The sequence below is a fragment of the Schistocerca serialis genome, chromosome 1 (genome assembly GCF_023864345.2).
Source record: "Schistocerca serialis cubense isolate TAMUIC-IGC-003099 chromosome 1, iqSchSeri2.2, whole genome shotgun sequence".
Classification (NCBI taxonomy): Eukaryota; Metazoa; Arthropoda; class Insecta; order Orthoptera; family Acrididae; genus Schistocerca; species Schistocerca serialis.
The window spans coordinates 889,828,244-889,853,151 of NC_064638.1; the positions used below are offsets into that span (position 1 = coordinate 889,828,244).

Genomic DNA, 24,908 nt, shown 5'->3' on the forward strand with positions numbered 1-24,908 from the left:
GTTGGCGCCGGTGGCGACACCTACAACGTGCTGACACGAGGAAAGTTTCCAACCGATTTCTCATACACAAACAGCAGTTGACCGGCGTTGCCTGGTGAAACGTTGTTGTGATGCCTCGTGTAAGGACGAGATATGCGTACCATCACGCTTCCGACTTTGATAAAGGTCGGATTGTAGCCTATCGCGATTGCGGTTTATCGTATCGCGACATTGCTGCTCGCGTTGGTCGAGATCCAATGACTGTTAGCAGAGTATGGAATCGGTGGGATCAGGAGGGTAATACGGAACGCCGTGCTGGATCCCAACGGCCTCGTATGACTAGCAGTCGAGATGACAGGCATCTTATCCGCATGGCTGTAACGGATCGTGCAGCCACGTCCCGATCCCTGAGTCAACAGATGGGGACGTTTGCAAAACAACCACCATCTGCACGAACAGTTCGACGACGTTTGCAGCAGCACGGACAATCAGCACGGAGACCATGGCTGCCGTTACCGTTGACACTTCATCACAGACAGGAGCGCCTGCGATGGTGTACTCGACGAAGAACCTGGGTGCAAAAATGGCAAAACGTCAGTTTTTGGATGAATCCAGGTTCTGTTTACAGCATCATGAGGGTCGCATCCGTGTTTGGCGACATCGCGGTGAACGCACATTGGAAGCGTGTATTCGTCATCGCCATACTGGCGTATCACCCGGAGTGATGGTATGGGGTGCCATTGGTTACACGCCTCGGTCACCTCTCGTTCCAATTGACGGCACTTTGAACAGTGGACGTTACATTTCAGATGTGTGACGACCCGTGGCTCTACCCTTCATTCGATCCCCGCGAAACCCTACATTTCAGCAGGATAATGCACGACCGCATGCTGCAGGTCCTGTATGGGCCTTTCTGGATACAGAAAATGTTAGACTGCTGCCCTGGCCAGTACATTCTCCAGATCTCTCACCAATTGAAAACGCCTGGTCAATGGTGGCCGAGCAACTGACTCGTCACAATACGCCAGTCACTACTCTTGATGAACTGTGGTATCGTCTTGAAGCTGCATGGGCAGCTGTAGCTGTACACGCCATCCAAGCTCTGTTTGACTAAATGTCCAGGCGTATCAAGGCCGTTATTACGGCCAGAGGTGGTTGTTCTGGGTACTGATTTCTCAGGATATATGCACCCAAATAGCTTGAAAATGTAATCACAAGTCAGTTTTATTATAACACATTTGTCCAATGAATACTCGTTTATCATTTGCATATCTTCTTGGTTTAGCAATTTTAATGGCCAGTAGTGTACGTTTGACCACCTGTGGGACCATCGATCGCAGACAACGTCCAGGGCGTCAAGGAACTGATTCGCAACACTCACAGGTTTTTCAACTATGAGGACGTTCACACAGGAGTTTTCAAATGGCTAGGAGACCAAAGAGAGAATTTCTATAATCGAAGAATTGTAAGATTAGTAGAACGTTCAGAATGTTATTTGCAGAGACTCGGTGTCTAGGTTGAAAAATGGTGTCATGTATCTGTGTCACTCTGAAGTGCAGTGCAACAGTCAGTAAAAATTACTTGCCTGCCGTAATAACGTGCAACTTACTTTTTGAAGTCCTCCTGTATAAGCATGGCGCTGAAGTGCCTACATCTGATGGATGTAGACAGTCCTTGACAAAGAATTGGGCGTTCCGCAGGTTGTACCACGGGGACGGTTTCCCTTTCGACGGGCGAGGGCAGATCCTGGCTCACGCCTTCTTCCCGGGAGAAGGGAGAGGAGGAGACGCTCATTTCGACGAGGATGAGATCTGGCTGCTCGGCGAAGAAGACGCTTCGGGACAAGGTGAGTGTTGTTTCCCAATTTGTCCGAATCAAGAGCTGGGATTCTTTTAATGGTAAAATGTATGGTTCGCAATGTTTTCAGTTGAAACGTGCTTCTTGACGAATGACTGCCATTGTAGGATGCAGAAGCATAGACAGTTGCTTGTTCATTTAAATACCCATTCAACTACCAGCCGATGTTGTTAGTGTTTTAATATTACAAATAAAATATAAATCACAAAATAATAAAACTTAGACACAGTTTAGTAATACAAAAGCAAACAAATAATGTAAAACAGTTGAAGTTGTTGCAGATTCTACAGAATCAGCGCATGCTTCCAGGCCAGAGGGAGCGCAACGTCATACTGAAAAGTGGGCTCATACTACCAAGCTGTTTCTGCATTTGACTCAATTTTGTAACCACTGAAATAACGTCAGATTGCTCCACAACCCGTGAAGATCCATTTCGTTTGCACCTGCCATTATGAGAGTGCTTCACTTTGTCAGGCAGTGTAGTAAGCTACCGGTTTGTTTTAATTAAAGAGCAGGTCATCACAGAGGTCCAGTGTGGCCTGTAATTATAGCACTGCAGTGAAACGTGGTACCTTTGCTAGTGCGTTTATGGGGAACCGATCCGCGCTTGTAATAAATTAGTTCCAATTTTCGCCACCAGGTGCATATCTGGCGCCATACAATATCCCGTCGAAGCCCCTGATGCTGATATTTAACAAACTGTGAAAGTGGCGGTTAATAATAAAATCAACATTATGCCTTTCTCACTTGTTTGACCTTTTCTGCACACATTCCGTTCCTAATTCATTACACATTGAAACGTTTGTACTGTCGTTCATGCATTCACAGTGCCATATTTGCACCTGGTGGTCAAAACTGGAACTATTTTTTCCAGCTTAAGTCGGTTGCGCATTAAGCCTAGTTTACACGACGACACTAGGTTGCAGGTAACCTGCGCTACTGGCCACTGCGCATGCGCGCCGCGCGTTTGCGCAACTCTTTGGTGAAACTAAACATTTTCGGCGTGTTCCAACTTTGGCGACACTATTTGTAGAGTGTAGACAAACTGAAATATGAAGTGGGGAACGGAGAATAATCTTCGCTTTTTGGATATCTATGCTTTGCATAGGTGTTTGTAGGATTTCAGTGATGCTGATTACAAAAATAAGCAACATATTGCTACGGGTGAGACCGTCATGTGCGATCATAACATAGATAGTTTGACAATATCTGAGCTGCAGGGAAAAATTTGAGTTAGGAGCACATATACAACTGAATTAAGAAAAATACAAGCAAGTGTAATTCTCGCTGTGGAAATGCTCTTGTCTGCAAGACTAAAATCCCATCGTTCGAGTTGGCCAACTCTTTGTTAAGAAATATTGTTGACAGGAGGGAAAGCTATACAAATTCAAGATGCTGCATTCTTTATTCAATATTCATCTATTTAAAACGTCGCTGCAGTGCTTCCGATTCACATATGTTTGAATTTTGAAATATTGCCACTGTAAGTATCTCTCTTCAAGAGTAGTTTGCAAACCATTCTCTTCTTAATGCGGCCTGCTTCGAGTAATTATTGTTGCTAATGTTAAAAATTATCACTATTAATGTTAATAATTATTGGTGTTAATGAAAAAGCGTCATCTCCAACTAAAACCGTATCTTATAGCATGCCGAGTGTTGTCGATTATAATGCACGCAATATGATATGTAATTTCAGTTCTGGGGACAGTGCTTCATGCATTACAGTACCTTTATTCCTTATCACATAATTAACTCTATTTAGAAGAAACGTGAACAGTTCTGACATTCTAAGATAATTAAAAGAACTTCTTGGATCGTCCGTTATAAATTATTTCAGCAAGGATGCTGAGCAACCGAGCTGACGTATTTTCTTCATCCAGTCACATATCGAAACACGTTTCTTATTTTTTTCTTATGCAGCGATTTCACGCAATAAGCTTTTAACACCATCAGAACTCGTGCGACGTGCAGCTGCCAAGACTTTCATTTCAGACACGACTCAGGGACCGGCAAAACGACGAAACTGAAGTGTATACTGGTGTCGCCGTACCTACAGTCATATATGCAACCACTTGCGTGCAACTCATTCCACACAACGAGTGGCGCAACCCAATGTCGTCGTGTAAACTAGGCTTTAGAATATCTACTAAGTTTCGCTGCCATACAATAATCAGAGCCCATACTGGGCCTATGTGAGAAGCTGCACTTTAATTCTAACCACCTGTGTACCTACACGGAGCAGTATACCGGTGGCGCAGTCACATTTTAGATTCCATCCATTGTCGGAATGTTTTCGGTATGTTTTCTCAGAATATTAGTTATTTTATTTTTTTATTTTTATTTTATTTTTTTATTTATTTTTTTATTTATTTTTTTTGCTAAGCGCCTGCCAGTGCACAGTAGTTTTGGACAGTTCTGGCCGGCCGGGGTGCCCGAGCGGTTCTAGGCGCTTAAGTCTAGAGCCGAGCTGCCGCTACGGTCGCAGGTTCGAATCCTGCCTCGGGCATGGATGTGTGTGATGTCCTTAGGTTAGTTAGGTTTAAGTAGTTCTAAGTTCTAGGGGACTGATGACCTCAGAAGTTAAGTCCCCATAGTGCTCAGAGCCGTTTGAACCATTTGGACATTTCTGTTCTCTCTCGCGAATCAAACACGCTTGTGGCCGTTCGCGCCGTCTTCCTTGCACGGGCTGATACGTACGTAATGCACGTATCGCGCCAGCAGGCGCAGGCGGCCAGCCGTCGTATTATTAACTGGAGGGCAGGCCGGCGGCCTGCGATACGGCGTCTGGCGGGCTTCCTGGGCTGTGCGGGCTGCGATAGGCGCGGAAAGCCGGCCGGCCTGCGATAGGCGCTTCCGCCGCCGCGATTGCCGCTCCGCCGCGGGTCGTCGCGCCGCGAGACACGCCCCAGCACCGCGCCGAAGCTGCTCAGCGCAGATCAGGTGCCTCCACCAAAATCAAAATTGGCTGAGGATAAATAAACAAAAGTGATGAGAGCACAGTTCCTACTTCGGATCGCCGTGCGGATGCACAGCAAAAAAGCCGTGTACACTGACGTGACAAAACTCACGGGATACCTCTTAATATCGTGTCGCACCGCCTTTTGACCGGCATGGTGCAACAGATAGACGTGGCATGGACTCAATAAGTCCTTGGAAGTCACCTGCAGAAATACTGAACCATGCTGCCTTTATAGCCGTCCATAATTGCGAACGTGTTGCTGGTGCAGGATGTTGTGCACACACTGACCTCCCACAATTGTTCCATGGGATTCATGTCGGGCGATCTATGGGGCCAAATCATTCGCCTGAATAGAGCAGAATGTTCTTCAAACCAATCGAGAAGAATTTTGGCTCGACGACATGGTGCATTGTCATCCAGAAAAATTCCATCGTTGCTCTTATAAAGTCCACAAATGGCTGCAAATGGTCTCCAAGTCGCCGAACATTAGCATTTCCAGTCAATGATCGGTTCAATTGAACCAGAGAACCGTCCGCCCCCGGTAGCTGATACATCGAGAGCCATAATGCGGGAACGAAAGAAAAGCGAAGGAAGAAACAAAATAGAACGACAGTTTCCAAACATTGAGTGGACTGAGATTTGGAAAAACATTACTTCTAATATGCTCACGTCTAATGTAAAAACGTCATGGTACAAGGCAGTTAACAACATAGTTAGCACCAATGAAAGACTGCACGCAATCGGACTCTGTGAAACAAATTTATGTCAACAATGCCATCTAGTTGACACAGTAATTCATAGATATACTTGCAGTGGTCACATGAATAGTTGGAAGTGGATCCGGGAGCAAATAGCTCTGATTACAAGAACATCCCCCGAGTATATATCGCTGTCATTGATACACAGGCCTGAAGCACGTTATTTCCCAGAAGCAAAAAATAACGCTGTGTACTGGTTGCTGGGAAATTTTGTTAACTACGCCCTTAACAAATTAGGATCCGATAGCATCATAGAGTTCAAGGTACACATGCTGTGTGAGTTCCACAAAATTAGAAGCTATTCGAATCACAAGAAAAAGTTCGGTAATACGCTAAAAATTGTATTTGAAAGAATAGGCATTGGTTAATATAAAAAAGAAGACTGTGTTGACAGTGATGTATTGTAGTTAAAGTAACCTCTGGCGTGCCACAGGGGAGTGTTATGGGACCATTGCTTTTCACAATATATATATAAATGACCTAGTAGATAGTGTCGGAAGTTCCATGCGGCTTTTCGCGGATGATGCTGTAGTATACAGAGAAGTTGCTGCATTAGAAAATTGTAGCGAAATACAGGAAGATCTGCAGCGGATAGGCACTTGGTGCAGGGAGTGGCAACTGACCCTTAACATAGACAAATGTAATGTATTGCGAATACATAGAAAGAAGGATCCTTTATTGTATGATTATATGATAGCGGAACAAACACTGGTAACAGTTACTTCTGTAAAATATCTGGGAGTATGCGTACGGAACGATTTGAAGTGGAATGATCATATAAAACTAATTGTTGGTAAGGCGGGTACTAGGTTGAGATTCATTGGGAGAGTGCTTAGAAAATGTAGTCCATCAACAAAGGAGGTGGCTTACAAAACACTCGTTCGACCTATACTTGAGTATTGCTCATCAGTGTGGGATCCGTACCAGGTCGGGTTGACGGAGGAGATAGAGAAGATCCAAAGAAGAGCGGCGCGTTTCGTCACTGGGTTATTTGGTAACCGTGATAGCGTTACGGAGATGTTTAATAAACTCAAGTGGCAGACTCTGCAAGAGAGGCGCTCTGCATCGCGGTGTAGCTTGCTCGCCAGGTTTCGAGAGGGTGCGTTTCTGGATGAGGTATCGAATATATTGCTTCCCCCTACTTATACTTCCCGAGGAGATCACGAATGTAAAATTAGAGAGATTAGAGCGCGCACGGAGGCTTTCAGACAGTCGTTCTTCCCGCGAACCATACGCGACTGGAACAGGAAAAGGAGGTAATGACAGTGGCACGTAAAGTGCCCTCCGCCACACACCGTTGGGTGGCTTGCGGAGTATCAATGTAGATGTAGATGTAGTTACCTTAAGGATAGTATTTAAGATTTTACAGTATATTTATGATGTGTGCTTCAGAGAGTAGTTTTTTGAAATTTATAAGCTAATGTACAGAACGTATGTGACATTGAGATTGTGTGTCTAATAGTGCCAAACACAAATCATTAAAGGTGCATTATTGGCTTATACTAGAAAAAAAAGTGGTCAGCGCGACACTGTCAATCCTAAGGGCCCGGGTTCGATTCCCGGCTGGGTCGGAGATTTTCTCCGCTCAGGGACTGGGTGTTGTGTTGTCCTTATCATTATCATTTCATCCACATCGAGGCGCAAGTAGCCGAAGTGGAGTCAAATCGAAAGACTTGCACCCGGCGAACGGTCTACCCGACGGGAGGCCCTAGTCACACGACATTTCATTTCACCAGAGAACCCAGTCAATTCCACGAAAACACAGTTCAGACCATTATGGATCCACTACCAGCTAGCACAGTACCTTGTTGACGACTTGCGTCTATGGCCTCGTGCGGTCTGTGCCATACGCGAACCCTACCCTCAGCTGTCACCAACTGAAACCGAGACTCATCTGACCAGGCCACAGCGTTCCAGTCGTCTAGGATCCAAACGATATAGTCACCAGCCCAGGAGAGGCGCTGCAGGCGATGCCGTATTGTTAGCAGAGGCACTCGCGTCTGTCGTCTGCTGCCATAGCCGATTAATGTCAGATTTTGCCGCACTGTCGTAACGGATACGCTCGTCGTATGTCCCACACTGAATTCTGCGGTTATTTCACTAAGTGTTGCTTGTCTGGTAGCACTGATAGCTCTGCGCAAACACCGCTGCTCTCGGTCGTTAAGTGAAGGCCGTCGGCCACTGCGTTCTCCGTGGTGAGAGGTAACGCCTGAAATGTGATATTCTCGGGGCACTCTTGACACTGTGCACCTCGGAATATGGAATTACCTATCGCTTTCCGAAATGTAACTATCTTCCCGCTTTCAAAGTCTGTCAATTCCTGTCGTGTGGCCATAATCGCGTCGGTAACCTTTTCACATGGATCACCTGAGTGTCCGCCCCCCCCCCCCCCCCCCCCCCCCCCTGGTAGCTGAGTGAAAGCCGGCACGGTAGCTCAGCGTTTTCCTCCAGAGCGCTGGCTAGCCTCTGTAATAAAAAACTGAGTGAAAGGATCAATAACGAACTTCAACGGATGTCATGTGACGTCCGCTACGACCAAATACAACGAACAAAATGTAAAAAAAAGTGGTCAGCGCGACCGAACGTCAATCCTAAGGCCCTGGGTTCGATTCCCGGTTAAGTCGTAGATTTCTCCGCTCAGGGACAGGGTGTTGTGTTGTCCTAATCATCATCATTTCGTCCCCATCGACGCGCAAGTCGCCGAAGTGGCGTCAAATCGAAAGACTTGCACCCAGCGAACGGTCTACGCGACGGGAGGCCCTAGTCACACGAGAATCCTAAGAAATTTTGGTCCAACGTCAAAGCTGTAGGTGGATCAAAACAAAATGTCCAGACTCTCTGTGACCAAAATGGTACTGAAACAGAGGATCGCAGACTAAAGGCCGAAATACTAAATGTCTTTTTCCAAAGCTGTTTCACAGAGGAAGACTGCACTGTAGTTCCTCCTCTACATTGTCGCACAGATGACAAAATGGTAGATATCGAAATAGATGACAGAGGGATAGAAAAACAATTAAAATCGCTCAAAAGAGGGAAGTCCGCTGGACCTGATGGAATACCAGTTCGATTTTACACAGAGTACGCGAAGGAAATTGCCCCCCTTCTTCCAGCGGTGTACCGTAGGTCTCTAGAAGAGCTTAGCGTTCCAAAGGATTGGAAAAGGGCACAGGTCATCCCCGTTTTCAAGAAGGGACGCCGAACAGATGTGCAGAACTATAGACCTATATCTCTAACGTCGATCAGTTGTAGAATTTTGCAACACGTATTATGTTCGAGTATAATGACTTTTCTGGAGACTAGAAATCTACTCTGTAGGAATCAGCATGGATTTCGAAAAAGACGATCGTGTGAAACCCAGCTCGCGCTATTCGTCCACGACTCAGAGGGCCATAGACACAGGTTCCCATGTAGATGCCGTGTTTCTTGACTTCCGCAAGGCGTTCAATACAGTTCTCCACAGTCGTTTAATGGACAAAGCAAGAGCATATGGACTATCAGACCAATTGCGTGATTGGATTGAAGAGTTCCTAGATAACAGAACACAGCAAGTCATTCTCAATGGAGAGAAGTCTTCTAGGAAGTAAGAGTGATTTCAGGTGTGCCGCAGGGGAGTGTCGTAGGACCGTTGCTATTCACAATATACATAAATGACGTTGTGGATAACATCGGAAGTTCACTGAGGCTTTTTGCGGATGATGCTGTACTACATCGAGAGGTTGTAACAATGGAAAATTGTACTGAAATGCTGGAGGATCTGCAACGACTTGACTCATGGCTCAGGGAATGGCGATTGAATCTCAGTGTAGACAAGTGTAATGTGCTGCGAATACATAGAAAGAAAGATCCATTATAGCTACAACATAGGTCAGCAACTGGAAGCAGTTAATTCCATAAATTATCTGGAAGTAGGCATTAGGAGTGATTTAAAATGGAATGATCATATAAAGTTAATCGTCGGTAAAGCAGATGCAGGACTGAGATTCATTGAAAGAATCCTAAGGAAATGCAGTCCGAAAACAAAGGAAGTAGGTTACAGTACGCTTGTTCGCCCCCTGCTTGAATACTGCTCACCAGTGTGGGATCCGCACCAGATAGGGTTAGTGGAAGAGCTGGAGAAGATCCAACGGAGAGCAGCGCGCTTCGTTACAGGATGATTTAGTAATCGCGAAAGCGTTACGGGGATGACAAACTCTAGTGGAAGACTCTGCAGGAGAGACGCTCAGTAGCTCGGTACGGGCTTTTGTTGAAGTTTCGAGAACATGCCTTCTCCGAGGAGTCAAGCAGTATATTGCTCTCTCCTACGTACATCTCGCGAAGAGACCATGAGGATAAAATCAGAGAGATCAGAACTCACACAGAGGCATACCGACAATCTTTCTTTCCACGAACAATACGAGACTCGAATAGAAGGGAGAAACGATAGAGATACTCAAGGTACCCTCAGCCACACATCGTCAGTTGGCCAGCGGAATATGGATGTAGATGTAGAATTACGTGAGTATACATGACAACTCCGCCAATACACTGCCCCATTATACCTTGCGTACGCGACACTGTCGCCATCTGTATATGTGCATATCGCCAACCCATGACTCTTGTCGCCTTAGTGTAAACACAAGTAAATGATGCCGGAGTTAAGAAGCAGCTAAGGTCGCTCAGTAGAAATTAGACCAGGGTTTAACAAGTCGCTGATTTTGAGCGTGATCACTCGCGTATGCCTAGGCCTTTGTTGGTGAAAAGAGCAGTTTCGACGTGGTGGGTTTGACGGGAATGCGCGCACACCGTGTTGTCGCCACAACAAGACAGTGGCGCCAAGTGTGAAGTAGAGGGCGTCGGTTTTGACAGCGGTGCCATCTAATAGCAGCAGTGGCGAGTAGCGATGGCGGTTGTCATTGAAACAACTGGTATTCGATTATACTGTCTTTTTTTTTTACGCCAGTTTAACCTGACTATTAACCGCTGAAAATTACTGGTTTCTGAAATAGCCGAGTTTCCGTTTCTTATTCCTATTATTTCTATAATAAACGTAGAAAACGAAGAAAGATTGAAAAACTGAGTCTAGAAGTTTCAAGGTACATGGAACCAAAATACTGCAATAAATACACAAGTAAAAGAAACCTTAATCTGTTCGCCTTTAGCTGCTTTCCTCAAAAAGTGATGTGGTTGAATACTACAAAAAGGCACCAATATTCTTCTATCGATTCAAGTTTTTTGAAACTGCTCAAAAATCATGTTGTAATTGTGTGTGTGTGTGTGGGGGGGGGGGGGGGGTTACCACTATTTGGGCATTACGAATAGTCAGTGCTCAAGGGAGAAAACTGAGATTGAAGAACTATGTTTTTGTTGTCGGTTTGTCCATTTTTAAGGACTACAGACACATAAAGCCATTGATGTAGATGCGGCCAACAGATCAGCTACTTTAAATTTTTATTGTATTCTGTGAGTGAATTGTTGTTGAGTTTTTAATTTATTGCTTTTAGCATAATTTCCTTTTTTTATTTTTCATACAAATAGCAGACATCTTTAATCTTTTATAGCAAATGAAGTACTGCACTTCATTGCTACATCACTCTGTAAAAATATTTCCAGAGTAGGGTTGGTGTCATTCTGCAATATAACTGATGTCCGGCAACAACAATGGAAAACTCTCGTGTAGAAGAGGTGGGGACAGCTCGTGCACACTACGTACAAGCAAACCTCAGGCCGGAACACAGCAGACCAAACAAATACCGAAAAATACCAGTCATTCAGAACTAAAATACCAGTAATGGTTATAACCGGTCGGTTTTCCCACGGCATTACTTAACACCGACAACGTATTCTCGCTTCAATTCACAGTGCGAGGTTATCGTTTTACACGGAAAGATGGGTTCGCTAAATGTTAAGTGTATTATAGAACATTTAATACTTTCAGAAAGTAGAAAGGCACTACATGTCTTACCCCACGTCAGTGAATGCAAAAACGGAAAATGTGAGCGGTCTCAACGTGTAGAATAGATTATAAATTTAAAAAGGCAGCTCTCTGAAGTGGTGGAAGAATAGGAAGAAAAATGGAGTGAGTGTGCTGTTCGGATGAGCTACAAAATTACACTAATTTCAATAAAGTCTTTGCGCCCTTTCTAATGGTGATTTAATAAAAGATTACTTGGCACACACGGCTGACCATTTATGTTAACTTGATGTTGAAGTTCTTACGTCCCACAGAGGTTATAACAGACGACGCCCGAGCCATCTTGCAAGTGTTTCTAAGGATTTTTTTGCATATTCTTTAGAGCTCTATGAACATGTAGATATCAGACACATTCTCACCAGCGTCGAAAAAGTGTGGAAAATTTAGTCAAGGGATTTGTTAGTTTATGCGTCAAACACAATTTTGGAGTAGGAACTGAAGTTCAAGGATAAGAAATAAAAACTTTGATGTTTGCCGATAATTCTGTCAGAGACAGCAGAGGACTTGCAGGAGCAGTTGAACGGAGTGGAGAGTGTCTTGAGAGCAGGATATAACATGAACACAAAAGCAAAATGAGGGTAATCGAATGTTGTTGTTGTTGTGGTCTTCAGTCCTGAGACTGGTTTGATGCAGCTCTCCATGCTACTCTATCCTGTGCAAGCTTCATCTCCCAGTACCTACTGCAACCTACATCCTTCTGAATCTGCTTGGTGTATTCATCTCTTGGTCTCCCTCTACGATTTTTACCCTCCACGCTGCCCTCCAATACTAAATTGGTGATCCCTTGATGCCTTAGAACATGTCCTACCAACCGATCCCTTCTTCCAGTCAAGTTGTGCCACAAACTTCTCTTCTCCCCAATCCTATTCAACACCACCTCATTAGTTATGTGATCTATCCATCTAATCTTCAGCATTCTTTTGTAGCACCACATTTCGAAAGCTTCTATTCTCTTCTTGTCCAAACTATTTATCGTCCATGTTTCACTTCCATACATGGCTGTACTCCATACAAGTACTTTCAGAAATGACTTCCTGACACTTAAATCTATACTCGATGTTAACAAATTTCTCTTCTTCAGAAACGCTTTCCTTCCCATTGCCAGTCTACATTTTATGTCCTCTCTACTTCGACCATCATCAGTTATTTTGCTCCCCAAATAGCAAAACTCATTTACTACTTTAAGTGTCTCATTTCTTAATTTAATTCCCTCAGCATCACCCGACTTAATTCGACTACATTCCATTATCCTCGTTTTGCTTTGTTGATGTCCATCTTACGTCCTCCCTTCAAGACACCATCCATTCCGTTCAACTGCTCTTCCAAGTCCTTTGCTGTCTCTGACAGAATTACAATGTCATCGGCGAACCTCAAAGTTTTTATTTCTTCTCCATGGATTCTAATACCTACTCCGAATTTTTCTTTTGTTTCCTTCACTGCTTGCTCAATATACAGATTGAATAACATCGGGGAGAGGCTACAACCCTCTCTCACTCCCTTCCCAACCACTGCTTCCCTTTCATGCCCCTCAACTCTTATTACTGCCATTTGGTTTCTATTCAAATCGCAAATAGCCTTTCTCTCCCTATATGTTACCCCTGCCACCCTCAGAATTTGAAAGAGAGTATTCCAGTCAACATTGTCAAAAGCTTTCTCTAAGTCTACAAATGCTAGAAACGTAGGTTTGCCTTTCCTTCAAAAAATGGTTCAAATGGCTCTGAGCACTATGGGACTCAACTGCTGTGGTCATCAGTCCCCTAGAACTTACAACTACTTAAACCTAACTAACCTAAGGACATCACACACACCCATGCCCGAAGCGGGATTCGAACCTGCGACCGCAGCAGCAGTGCGGCTCCGGACTGGAGCGCCTAGAACCGCACAACCACCGCGGCCGGCTGCCTTTCCTTAATCTAGCTGCTAAGATAAGCCGTAGGGTCAGTATTGCCTCACGTGTTCCAATATTTCTACGGAATCCAAACTGATCTTCCCCAAGGTCGGCTTCTACCAATTTTTCCATTCGTCTGTAAAGAATTCGCGTTAGTATTTTGCAGCCGTGACTTATTAAACTGATAGTTCGGTTATTTTCACATCTCTCAACACCAGCTTTCTTTAGGATTGGGATTATTATATTCTTCTTGAAGTCTGAGGGAATTTTGCCTGTCTCATACATCTTGCTCACCAGATGGTAGAGTTTTGTCAGGGCTGGCTCTCCCAATGCCGTCAGTAGTTCTAATGGAATGTTGTCTACTCCCGGGGACTTGTTTCGACTCAGGTCTTTCAGTGCTCTGTCGAACTCTTCACGTAGTATCATATCTCCCATTTCATCTTTATCTACATCCTCTTCCATTTCCATAATATTGTCTTCAAATACATCGCCCTTGTTTAAACCCTCTATATACTCCTTCGACTTTTCTGCTTTCCCTTCTTTGCTTAGAACTGGGTTTCCATCTGAGCTCTTGATATTCATACATGTGGTTCTCTTTTCTCCAAAGGTCTCCTTAATTTTCCTGTAGGCAGTATCTATCTTACCCCTAGTGAGATAAGCCTCTACATCCTTACATTTATCCTCTAGCCATCCCTGCTTAGCCATTTTGCACTTCCTGTCGATTTCATTTTTGAGACGTTTGTATTCCTTTTTGCCTGCTTCATTTACTGCATTTTTATATTTTCTCCTTTCATCAATTAAATTCAATATTTCTACTGTTACCCAAGGATTTCTACTAGCCCTCGTCTTTTTACCTACTTGATCCTCTGCTGCCTTCACTACTTCATCCCTCAAAGCTACCCATTCTTCTTCTACTGTATTTCTTTCCCCCATTCCTGCCATTTGTTCCCTTATGCTCTCCCTGAAACTCTGTACAACTTCTGGTTCTTTCAGTTTATCCAGGTCTCATCTCCTTAAATTCCCACCTTTTTGCAGTTTCTTCAGTTTTAATCTACAGTTCATAACCAATAGATTGTGGTCAGAGACCACATCTGCCCATGGAAATCTCTTACAATTTAAAACCTGGTTCCTAAATCTCTGTCTTACCATTATATAATCTGATACCTTTTAGTATCTCCAGGGTTCTTCCATGTATACAACCTTCTTCCATGATTCTTGAACCAAGTGTTAGCTATGATTAAGTTATGCTCTGCACAAAATTCTACCAGGCGGCTTCCTCTTTCATTTCTTACACCCAATCCATATTCACCTACTACCTTTCCTTCTCTCCCTTTTCCTACTACCGAATTCCAGCCACCCATGACTATTAAATTTTCGTCTCCCTTCACTATCTGAATAATTTCTTTTATTTCATCATACATTTCTTCAATTTCTTCGTCATCTGCAGAGCTAGTTGGCATATAAACGTGTACTACTGTAGTAGGCGTGGGCTTCGTGTCTATCTTGGCCACAATAATGCGTTCACTATGCTGTTTGTTGTAGCTTACCCGCATTCCTATTTTTTATTCATTATTAAACCTACTCCTGCATTACCCCTATTTGACTTTGTATTTACAAGCCTGTATTCGCCGGACCAAAAGTCTTGTTCCTCCTGCCACCGAACTTCACTAATTCCCACTATATCTAACTTTAACCTATCCATTTCCCTTTTTAAATTTTCTAACCTACCTGCCCGATTAAGGGATCTGACATTCCACGCTCCGATTCGTAGAACGCCAGTTTTCTTTCTCCTGATAACGACGTCCATTTGAGTAGTCCCCGCTCGGAGATCCGAATGGGGGACGCCATCATCATTTACCATACAGTAAAGCTGCATGCCCTCGGGAAAAATTACGGCTGTAGTTTCCCCTCGCTTTCAACCGTTCGCAGTACCAGCACAGCAAGGCTGTTTTGGTTAGTGTTACAAGGCCAGATCAGTCAATCATCCAGACTGTTGCCCCTGCAACTACTGAAAAGGCTGCTGCCCCCTCTTCAGGAGCCGGCCGCGGTGGCCGTGCGGTTCTGGCGCTGCAGTCCGGAACCGCGGGGCTGCTACGGTCGCAGGTTCGAATCCTGCCTCGGGCATGGGTGTATGTGATGTCCGTAGGTTATTTAGGTTTAAGTAGTTCTAACTTCTAGGGGACTTATGACCTAAGATGTTGAGTCCCATAGTATTCAGAGCCATTTGAACCCTCTTCAGGAACCACGCGTTTGTCTGGCCTCTCTACAGAGACCCCTCCGTTGTGATTGCACCTACGGTACGGCTATCTGTATCGCTGAGACACGCAAGCCTCCCCACCAACGGCAAGGTCCGTGGTTCATGGGGGGAAGAATCGAATGTAGACGAATTAAATCAGCCGATGCTGAGGGAATTAGATTAGGAAAGGTGACTTTTGCTATTTGGGCAGCAAAATAACTGATGAAGACCGAAGCAGAGAGGCAATGGCAAGAAAAACATTTCTGAAGAAGAGAAATTTGTTAACATCGAATATAGATTTACGTGTTACGAAAACTTTTCTGAAATTATTTGTATGGAGGGTAGCCACGCACGGAAGTGAAGGGTGGAAGATAAACAGTTTAGACGAGAAGAGAATAAAAGCTTTTGAAATTTTGGGCTACAGAGGAATGTCGAAGATGATGTGTCGATCGCGTAACTTTTGAGGAGGTACTGAATAGAATTGGGGAGAAAAGAAATTTGTGGTGCAACCTGACTAGAAGAAGGGATCTTTAGTATAGTATTGGAAGGGAGACCAAGAAACGAACACAGTAAGACGCTTACTCAGGATAGAGTAGCATGGAGAGCTGCATCAAACCAGTCTTCGGACTGAAGATTACAACAACAACAACAACAACAACAGTAGCAGCAGCAACATGCGTCTTACAGTCATGTTGGGAAATAAATCAGTACCCGAAGCGCAACCGAATGGGAAAATAAAAAATGTTTCACCACCCAATTCCTGATGATCTGCAGGTTGAAGTAACTGATTTGCAATGCGACAGGCATTTCCCTGATGATCTATTTCCTTGATTATGTAAGTCCCCACCCTGCTCCTTGTGATGATGGTGGGGTACAATGCCGACTGCTCGCAGGCGTTTGCCCGCCGCCTGCTCGCGGATCACATTTGCTGTGAAGCCCAGAATTAGACTCTGTCGAAATGCCGATGAACTGGGGCGCCTCATCCTCCTGCAGCTTCTCTTGGTTCTGGAACAATGGAGTATCCTACGTTACATCAAAAATTAAAGTCTTACTGGCATCTGTTTGCTGTAGAGTTATGGAATGTGTCTTGTGCTGGCGTGAGATGACTTTCTTGCAGCTCAAAATCACCGTGTAGAAATAAACACGTTTTGTGCTACCGCCAATCGTGTCAAAACCACACCGCTCTCTTCCTCACGAGTTCCAGAAGCCTACACATAACGCAATTTCTTGACTCCCACAAAGCCCTTCGCGGTGTCTCCTTGAAGGAAAAGTACTTGCTTACGAAATTATCGCAGCTGGTATGCAGTTGGACTGAGAAGTTTGCAAATGATATTCAGTTCTCAAAGAAAGTAATACTTCAGAATCAACAAGGCCCGTCGATAAAATAATTCTTCACGAAGTACCTATTTCGATCATCAGAACATCTAAAGGAACAACAATTTGTAAAAACCTCTATGGCAGTGTCCTTGAGGCACCGGCCTTGCCGCAGTGGATACAGAGGTTCCCGTGAGATCACCGAAGTTAAGCGCTGTCGGGCGTGGTCGGCACTTGGATGGGTGACCATCCAGGCCGCCATGCGCTGTTGCCATTTTTCGGGGTGCACTCAGCCTCGTGATACCAATGGAGGAGCTACTCGACCGAATAGTAGCGGCTTCGGTCAAGAATACCATCTTACGACCGGGAGAGCGGTGTGCTGACCCCATGCCCCTCCTATCCGCATCCTCCACCGAGGATGACACGGCGGTCGGATGGTCCCGGTAGGCCACTCGTGGCCTGAAGACGAAGTGCTTTATGGCAGTGTCCTTACCACTCTGCGCCACTGCTATCAATAGTAAAATACATTATACAGTCAGTAATCAAATGCACTCACGCAGTTAATAAATATCACAGATTTATTAACTGTCGGTATATTCTACAACAGACGGCAGTAACATGGGATGGCGTTTATTTTATCTCACGCCGCAGTAAAATCGATGCACTTCAGGTTGTTGTTAATAATTCCATGATGTCCGAAGATGGTTTGATGATCGAAACCGGTAATTAATAATTATTGTATCGACATCTCTTGTCGGTTCTGAAATACGATTTTTTCTTCGGTGCGATCAGTGGCGCACTACTTCACAAAATATATCGAGAACCCAGTAGGTCGTACTACTTGGAGAATCATCATTAGAAGCGAAAGAACAGTGCACCATACCTCAGCAATACCGCTGTTGCTGTTCACCATACAAATGAATAACCTGGCAAATAACGCAAGTGATTCCCTCAACCAGTTCACAGACGACCCAGTGGTGTACAGTGTGACACATCAGAAAATGCTTGCGAAATATAAGGAGACGTGCAAATGATGAGCGCCTGGTGCAGATACTGACAGCAGAACCTTTAACGCAAACAAGTGCGTAACATAATGTGTGAACAAGGGCGCTAGGCAAGAAAAAAATTATATCGTTCGAGGGTACGATCAGCGATTAGGCAGAGAATGACAGTGAACTTTGTGGACAGTAGACAGTGGACAGTAGACGTCAAACTGAATAATCATGAAGTAGTGTGATTCACCAACGAAGGAGTTCGCTTACAAGACCCACCTTCCGGCTATTTCTCTGCCAATCCACTCTCGAACAGAGCGCAGGAAAAACAAACACTTAAATCTTTCCGTGCGAGCTCTGATTTCTCTTATTCTATTACGATCAACATTTCTCCTTATGTAGCCTGGCGTTAACAATATATTTTCGCAAAGCAGAAAGTTACTGATTGAAATTTCATGAAAAGGCATCGCCGCAATGAAAAACATCTTCGATTCAATGACTGCCACCCCAACTTGCGTATCAGATCCCTGACACTATCTTCCCATTTCCAGATAACACAACACGAGTTGCCATTCTTTGAGTTTTCTCGATGTCCTCCGCCAATCTTATCTGGTAAAGATCTCATATCACGCTGCACAACTCCAAAAGATGGTGGTGGTTGTTGGGATGTTTAAGGGGGACTAAACAACTCCAGAAGAGGACGGACAAGCGTAGTGTAGGCAGTCTCTTTAGTAGACCTGTTTCATTTCCTAAGTATTCTGCCGATTAAACGCAGTTCTGGGTTGCCTTCGCCATAATACTTCGTTAAAATTCCAGTCTAAGTTGTTCGTCATTCTAATCCCTAGGAATTTAGATGAATTGTCACCCTTTAGATTTGTGTAATTTATCGTGTAACCGAAATTTAACGGATTGCTTTTAAATATTCATGTAAGTAACCTCATACTTTTTTAAAATTTAGAGTCAATTGCCACTTTTTGCACCGTACGGATACTTTGTCTAAACAGCTACATGAGTCGCCATAGAATTGTCTAGTACGCGCGCACTGTCACAGAGATGCTTAACAAACTCCAATTGAAGACGAAAGCCATATTCTCAAAACATGCCAGCCTGTGTGGTTCTTACTTCTTAAGCTGTGTCAACATAAAATCTCTAACTTTCGTAAAATGTAATTCTCACATTACTCAATTCAGATATTATGTAACGAAGACGGTGGTATTCCTAAAAGCACAAGCTTTTACAGAGGGTGACGCGGTTTGAAAACTGTGGGTACGTTTTTCGCAAATGTCGCCCCGAAAAACTTCTGAATCGTATCATCAGTTTAGCAATAGCGTTATACACAACAATTGTTTGCAAAACGTTCACTACGTAAAAGTATATATGTGATTCGCAAATGGAGTAATCTGAATAACTTTATTCCCTACAGTCCGTTCTTCTCAACTGCTGTTCGTTTGCTAGTTTATTTTGTGCTGAATAGAAGTGCAAAATCTTTAAATAGCGTCAAGCGTGGCGACTAGTGCTTTACTGAATCGTATAAAGTCAAATGTGTGGGTGCGATACACGAATTCTTATAGCGATGCTTAAACACGTTGCTGTGACACGTAATTGCAACGAAGTCGATTTGCATTCGCTGACCAGCTGTTCTGGTAACTTTCCAAAATTCCTGCGAGCAACGGCCCATATAGATCGATAGGCGTGTCTCTGGTCGATTTCTAATGTTAGAAGGGTGATTGCAGCCGTCACCTTTCCCCTTTCTGAATAATTCGTCTTGAGCTTCAGACCCGCATTTGTCTTACGCTTCACGAGGAGCATTCTCTCACCACAGTAGAGTAAGTCAGCGGTGTTTTCGTAAAGAAGCAAGCAGAAACCCAGACACTAAGAGGTAATAAAATCTAATGTAGAACACGAAAATGATCGGAGATTAACAGTTACTCGCAGAGACCAGTGCATACACACATCAGAGTTGCCTCTATGTTCAAGCTTGGCTGTACTGTTTCATTCGAGGATTACTATTTAGATGTGAATCGCACTGTGTACGTACCAAAAAGTTGTTCCATGTTTGAAGATCATAATATTATATTGCGCCATAATTATGAGCAAACTTTTTTAATTAAATTTCAATTGTGTGCCACGTACTTGTCTGCGCCTCTCGGTTATTGAAATATTATCGAAGTGAGTGGAGAGTTTCCTTAACTGCTCCTCCTTGAAAATAACACTTAAATAAGGATTCTTCTATCGTTACGTTTTTATAGGAAGTTTTATAGATGACAGAAAATATAGGTCGCGGTCGTACTCTCAGTGGTGGCTCGCACATCACACTGTTTACGAAATGGACGGACGTAAGATTCCTACCTTAGCTCTGTTAATACTATCTTTCCCTTCGTTGTTCATATGCTAGTCATGTTTTTTTTGTCTGTAGTGGACATAAATAAATACTACAATGTCTATGAACATGTTATAAAGCAAAAAAGGTAGTACCATGTGTGGCTCCTCCGCTTCCGCCTTTTTGTCGTCTTTCGTGGGTACTAAATTTTAGTTTATTGAGTTGGCGGGTGACCATGTCTTCGACCTCCAGGGTCGTGTTCAGTTTATTTTGATTTAAAGCTGGGAGGACGAGTCACAAACTTCATTAAAATCTCATGAAACAGTAACATAGCTTGACATCTTTGTAAATTGTTTATTCACGAGCCCTGTTATTAAGCAAGCTGAATCTAATTCGGTGAACAAACACTACTTGTTTTTAATTAGAATTAATTTCAAGCACTTATAATTGAAAATAAACATCTTGACACCTTATATTCGTTGTAATTACGCTTTCACATCAGATTACACGCTTAAAGTCAGAGAGGTTGCTGCAGTGTAGTCGGTGAAATTCTTCAAATAAATGACAAGCCAGCCGATCGCTCTGTGTTACGATCGGAAGTTAACTTTTTCATGAAAATTGTTTAACTGCTGTTGAATTGAGACAGACTACAAAATTATAGCAAGTGCAGTCTGGTAATTTTAAACCAATCAGCCTCAGATGTACAATCGTAACACTTCAATAATTGCACATATTAAAATCCATAAATAACGAAGCTGAACCAGACATTATGTGTGATTCAGTTTTATTAGCAACTCGTACGAAACGAAACTTTCACAAATAACACTTTTCAACAACAAACATAAATGTAAACGAGTTTCTAACTGAGAGAGAGCTAACAGAACAGAAGATATAGCTACGGTCTAAAACATATACTTACACTACCAAAAACAAGAGATTGAACAATGCAACACCTACTTGTCTGCAGCCTTTGGTTTCCTTGAAAAATCTGAATTATTTTATTATATTAATAATCTTATAAATTTCAAACAAAAATTGACATAACTCATCTAAATAACTCAAATTAAATAAAAATAAGTATTCCAATTACTATACTACGAAAGAGTGGCTTCACATGAACAGCCAGTAAGGACGTCAGCATATAAAAGTTCCATTACAAATAGTACGATACAAATTCTTACTTGGTCACTATTCCTCCTTCAGCAGAAAAATCTTCACAACATGTGAAATAAGACACTTAAAATAAGAAACGCAAAATACCTTACTGCAAGTAAAGTAAGCTATTTTGTAAATTAAGCAAATCGAACAAACTCACTCCTCAGAAAGACTGCGCTTATATTTATAAACGTTGAATGTTATAGAATACACTTTTATTAAACTGGTAAGAAAGTATCAGAATATATTAAAAACGTGAAGGATAATAATGAAAATATTTGGATTCAGTAAGACGCGACCAAGCAACATACAACATTCTGGAAACATACAAACATTTACCGTACCATTCTGCGTTGCAAATCATCGTGCTGTACCGACCATCACTGTTGAATGACCGTACTTTGGACCTTACCGTCTACAGAAACCTTTACTCGTAGATGTGTTATTGACTTACATGTCATTATAACAAATTGTATCAAGAACATTGCACTTCTTATGGATCCTCAGTGTGCCATTTGTAAGGGGTCAACCGCCCCTTACGCATTGAGAACAATATATCTTTGCCCCACGAAGGTTGCAGTAGGTACTATCGATGGTCTAGCGCCCAGTGCGTCAGAGGAGTCAGTGTTGAGACTCCGAGCAAGTAAGTTGTTGGCTGCTAAGCGAGCAGGGCGGATTTCGGTTAGACGGCCGACCGCGTTCACAATTTTTTAGTGGCTGTGTGTATCACACAAATCCTTGGGCCTCACCTCCAGCAAATATGCAAACGGCGTTAATTGAGCGATTTGTTTGATGTGTTCAAGTGTTCATTTGTGCGCCGTGATTACGCGATTACCTCGCCGGACACCAACGATTTGGATTGCAGTGCCACATGAAGAATATTGGCGTGTGACGACATCAATAGGCGACTTGTGATCAGTTAACCGTTATTACTTTGTCAGGCGAAGAGTGTAACTGCCTATTTCGGGCTGTTTAGACAAAAGATATAGAACATTAAGAACAAAGTATGTATACATTATTGCTACCTGACATCCTAATTAGCGTTGTTGGGTTTGATACGACACAACTCCCGTGCAAATATTAACCGATTAGCCTCATGTGTTGCACACGGTCAAACTATTTTAAACTGTTGGGCTATAATCCACTAGTCAATAACGGCGGGTTTAATAGGGAGTGTTTCACATTGCCTTGAAACGGGATACTTTCATAACAAACAAGTTAGGCTAACAATAACTCTTCAAGCACCTATATGGCGTTTCCAGTCATTTTGTTACAAAAAATCGTAGAATTAACGACAGGTCCTAGAGATATTCTCAATTTTCTGATGCTTGGAAACGGCATATATATTTATTTATATATGGGCTTCAACAGAGAGCCAATGTGGCGTGTCGCCAGTCTGTATTGAAAAGAGATGACGTGCATGTGACGTAGGTGATCATTGGTCAACGTTCAACAGCACATTCAAATCATCTGTCATGTTAGATATTGCTCTGCATGTTCCAAAAGACTCCCCAACGCGCTTTTTCCTACTGTGACGTCAGAAACTCGGCACGCTCAACTCTCAACGTTCGAATGCACGGGTCCGTGTGCCGACGGCTTAACAATAAGTACTTGGGGGCCGGCAGCCAACTTATCATCCCCTTACTAGTCTATTGGGGACTCATGCCAATTTATGTAGGGTACCAGTTAATATGATCGGTACGTATGCGGTCCGAGAAGACACTCCACACTGTCAGTATTGGCACTTCAGCAAAAAAAATTGGCGACTACTGCTCTGTTTTTCGAGCTCAAAAACCGCACAAAACACGGCAGACAGGAACATGAAGAATGGCTAACTCTCAAACTGCACGATGAGTAGCCTCCGGTGGACTACGTGCAAAGTTCTGTTGAATGCGCTGTACGTCTTGAAGGAGCACACGGTGGCGGCCTGTGGATTTCCCCTTACGTAAACAACCAGTCCCTTGAAACTGCTAGTACCATCGTCAAATACTATGAGACGTACAAGGTGCATCGGCATTTTCTGGACTAAAATCACGCCGCAGAGTTGTAATTGGATTGCATCTGTGGAAACGGAGAACAGAAAATACCATTTCCACTCGACGCACACTGGAGAGTGAACAAGTGCGCGGTAACCACATGAAATGGCAACTTACATCTGGCACCGATGTAAACTTTTGGTGTGGATGTGTAAGTTGAAATTCACTGCAAGTCACTCTCTTATACAGAAAAGCCAGCGAAAAAGTGCTCCTATCGGAGCACTAAAGAGACTAATATGCTCCTGACTGAACCAGCTGCCTCATTCTGTCTCCTTCAGCACCTTTAAAAATTTTCCCAAAAACTTTGGCGTGCGAAGATATTAACGCTCTTTCTAACATGCAACTCACCTCTTACTGCCACAAGATCACCTAAATGTAATTAGCTCTCACTCACTAGTCCATCTCTGCAGGTCGCTCATACCCATCCACATCCACATTCTCACTCACTCATTCAGATCAACTCATTGTCATTATCTTGTTGTGTCTCTCTGTCACTGCCTCCTGTCCTCCTGCTGAGGCTTCGTTCTGTTCTACTACTATCACTAATGTCTCTTCTCACTATCGCTGTCTCCCTCTAGCTCTCCTGCTGTTACTATCTCATTCATTCATTCATTCATTCCAACTGCTGCTGTCTCATCTCACTGTCTCTCTCTCTCTCTCTCTCTCTCTCTCTCTTTCTCATTGTCACTGTCACAGAGTGTGTGTCTCATTATCACTGGCTCTCACCCATTTCCTCTTTCTCTTTATCTCTCTTCCTCTCCTGCTGGCACTCCCTCCTACACTCTTTTCCCAGCACTGTTTTGTCACTGTCAACTATGTTCTCCTGCCACTGTGTTCCTCTCTCTCTCTCTCTCTCTCTCTTTAACACTGACATCATCTCCCTCGGTCTTTCTATACCACAATCACTGCCTACTTTCAACCAGTATTTATTAGTTTTCCGTCTATTTCCCACTACCTCTGTCTCCTTCTCCTTCAGCACAAAAATGCGCGAATACGTTCGCGTGCCAACCTTTTTTGGAAAATTTTAAAGTCGGTAAGGAAGATAGAATGAGGCAGCTGGGTCAGTAAAATTTTGATAGTTTGCTCAAGAGAAATTGAAATAATGCAAAACTACAGCTCAGACCGGGTTTTACGGGAACAACAATTTCGCCTACGCTTCAGTACTACAACACGGGGTTCCCAGTACATTTCTTTACAGAATATTTGTCCGTGCTACTTACCGAGCGAGGTGGCGCAGTGGTTAGACACTGGACTGGCATTCGGGAGGACGACGGTTCAATCCCGCGTCCGGCCATCCTCATTTAGGTTTTCCGTGATTTCCCTAAATCACTCCAGGCAAATGCCGGGATGGTTCCTCTGAAAGGGCACGGCCAACTTCCTTCCCCATCCTTCCCTAATCCGATGAGACCGGTGACCTCGCTGTGTGGTCTCCTTTCCCAAAAACAACCCAACAAAAATCCGTGC

General features: G+C 43.6%; 1 protein-coding gene across 1 annotated transcript in view; it reads left to right on the top strand.

Annotated features, from left to right (window-relative positions):
• LOC126411284 (matrix metalloproteinase-2-like) overlaps nt 1-24,908 on the top strand; it is an 857,544-nt gene that overhangs the window by 814,804 nt on the left and 17,832 nt on the right. Inside the window, exon 5 of the mRNA XM_050081353.1 lies at nt 1,680-1,825. Within this exon, the coding sequence (XP_049937310.1) occupies nt 1,680-1,825 (146 nt within the window). The remainder of the gene's footprint in view (nt 1-1,679; nt 1,826-24,908) is intronic.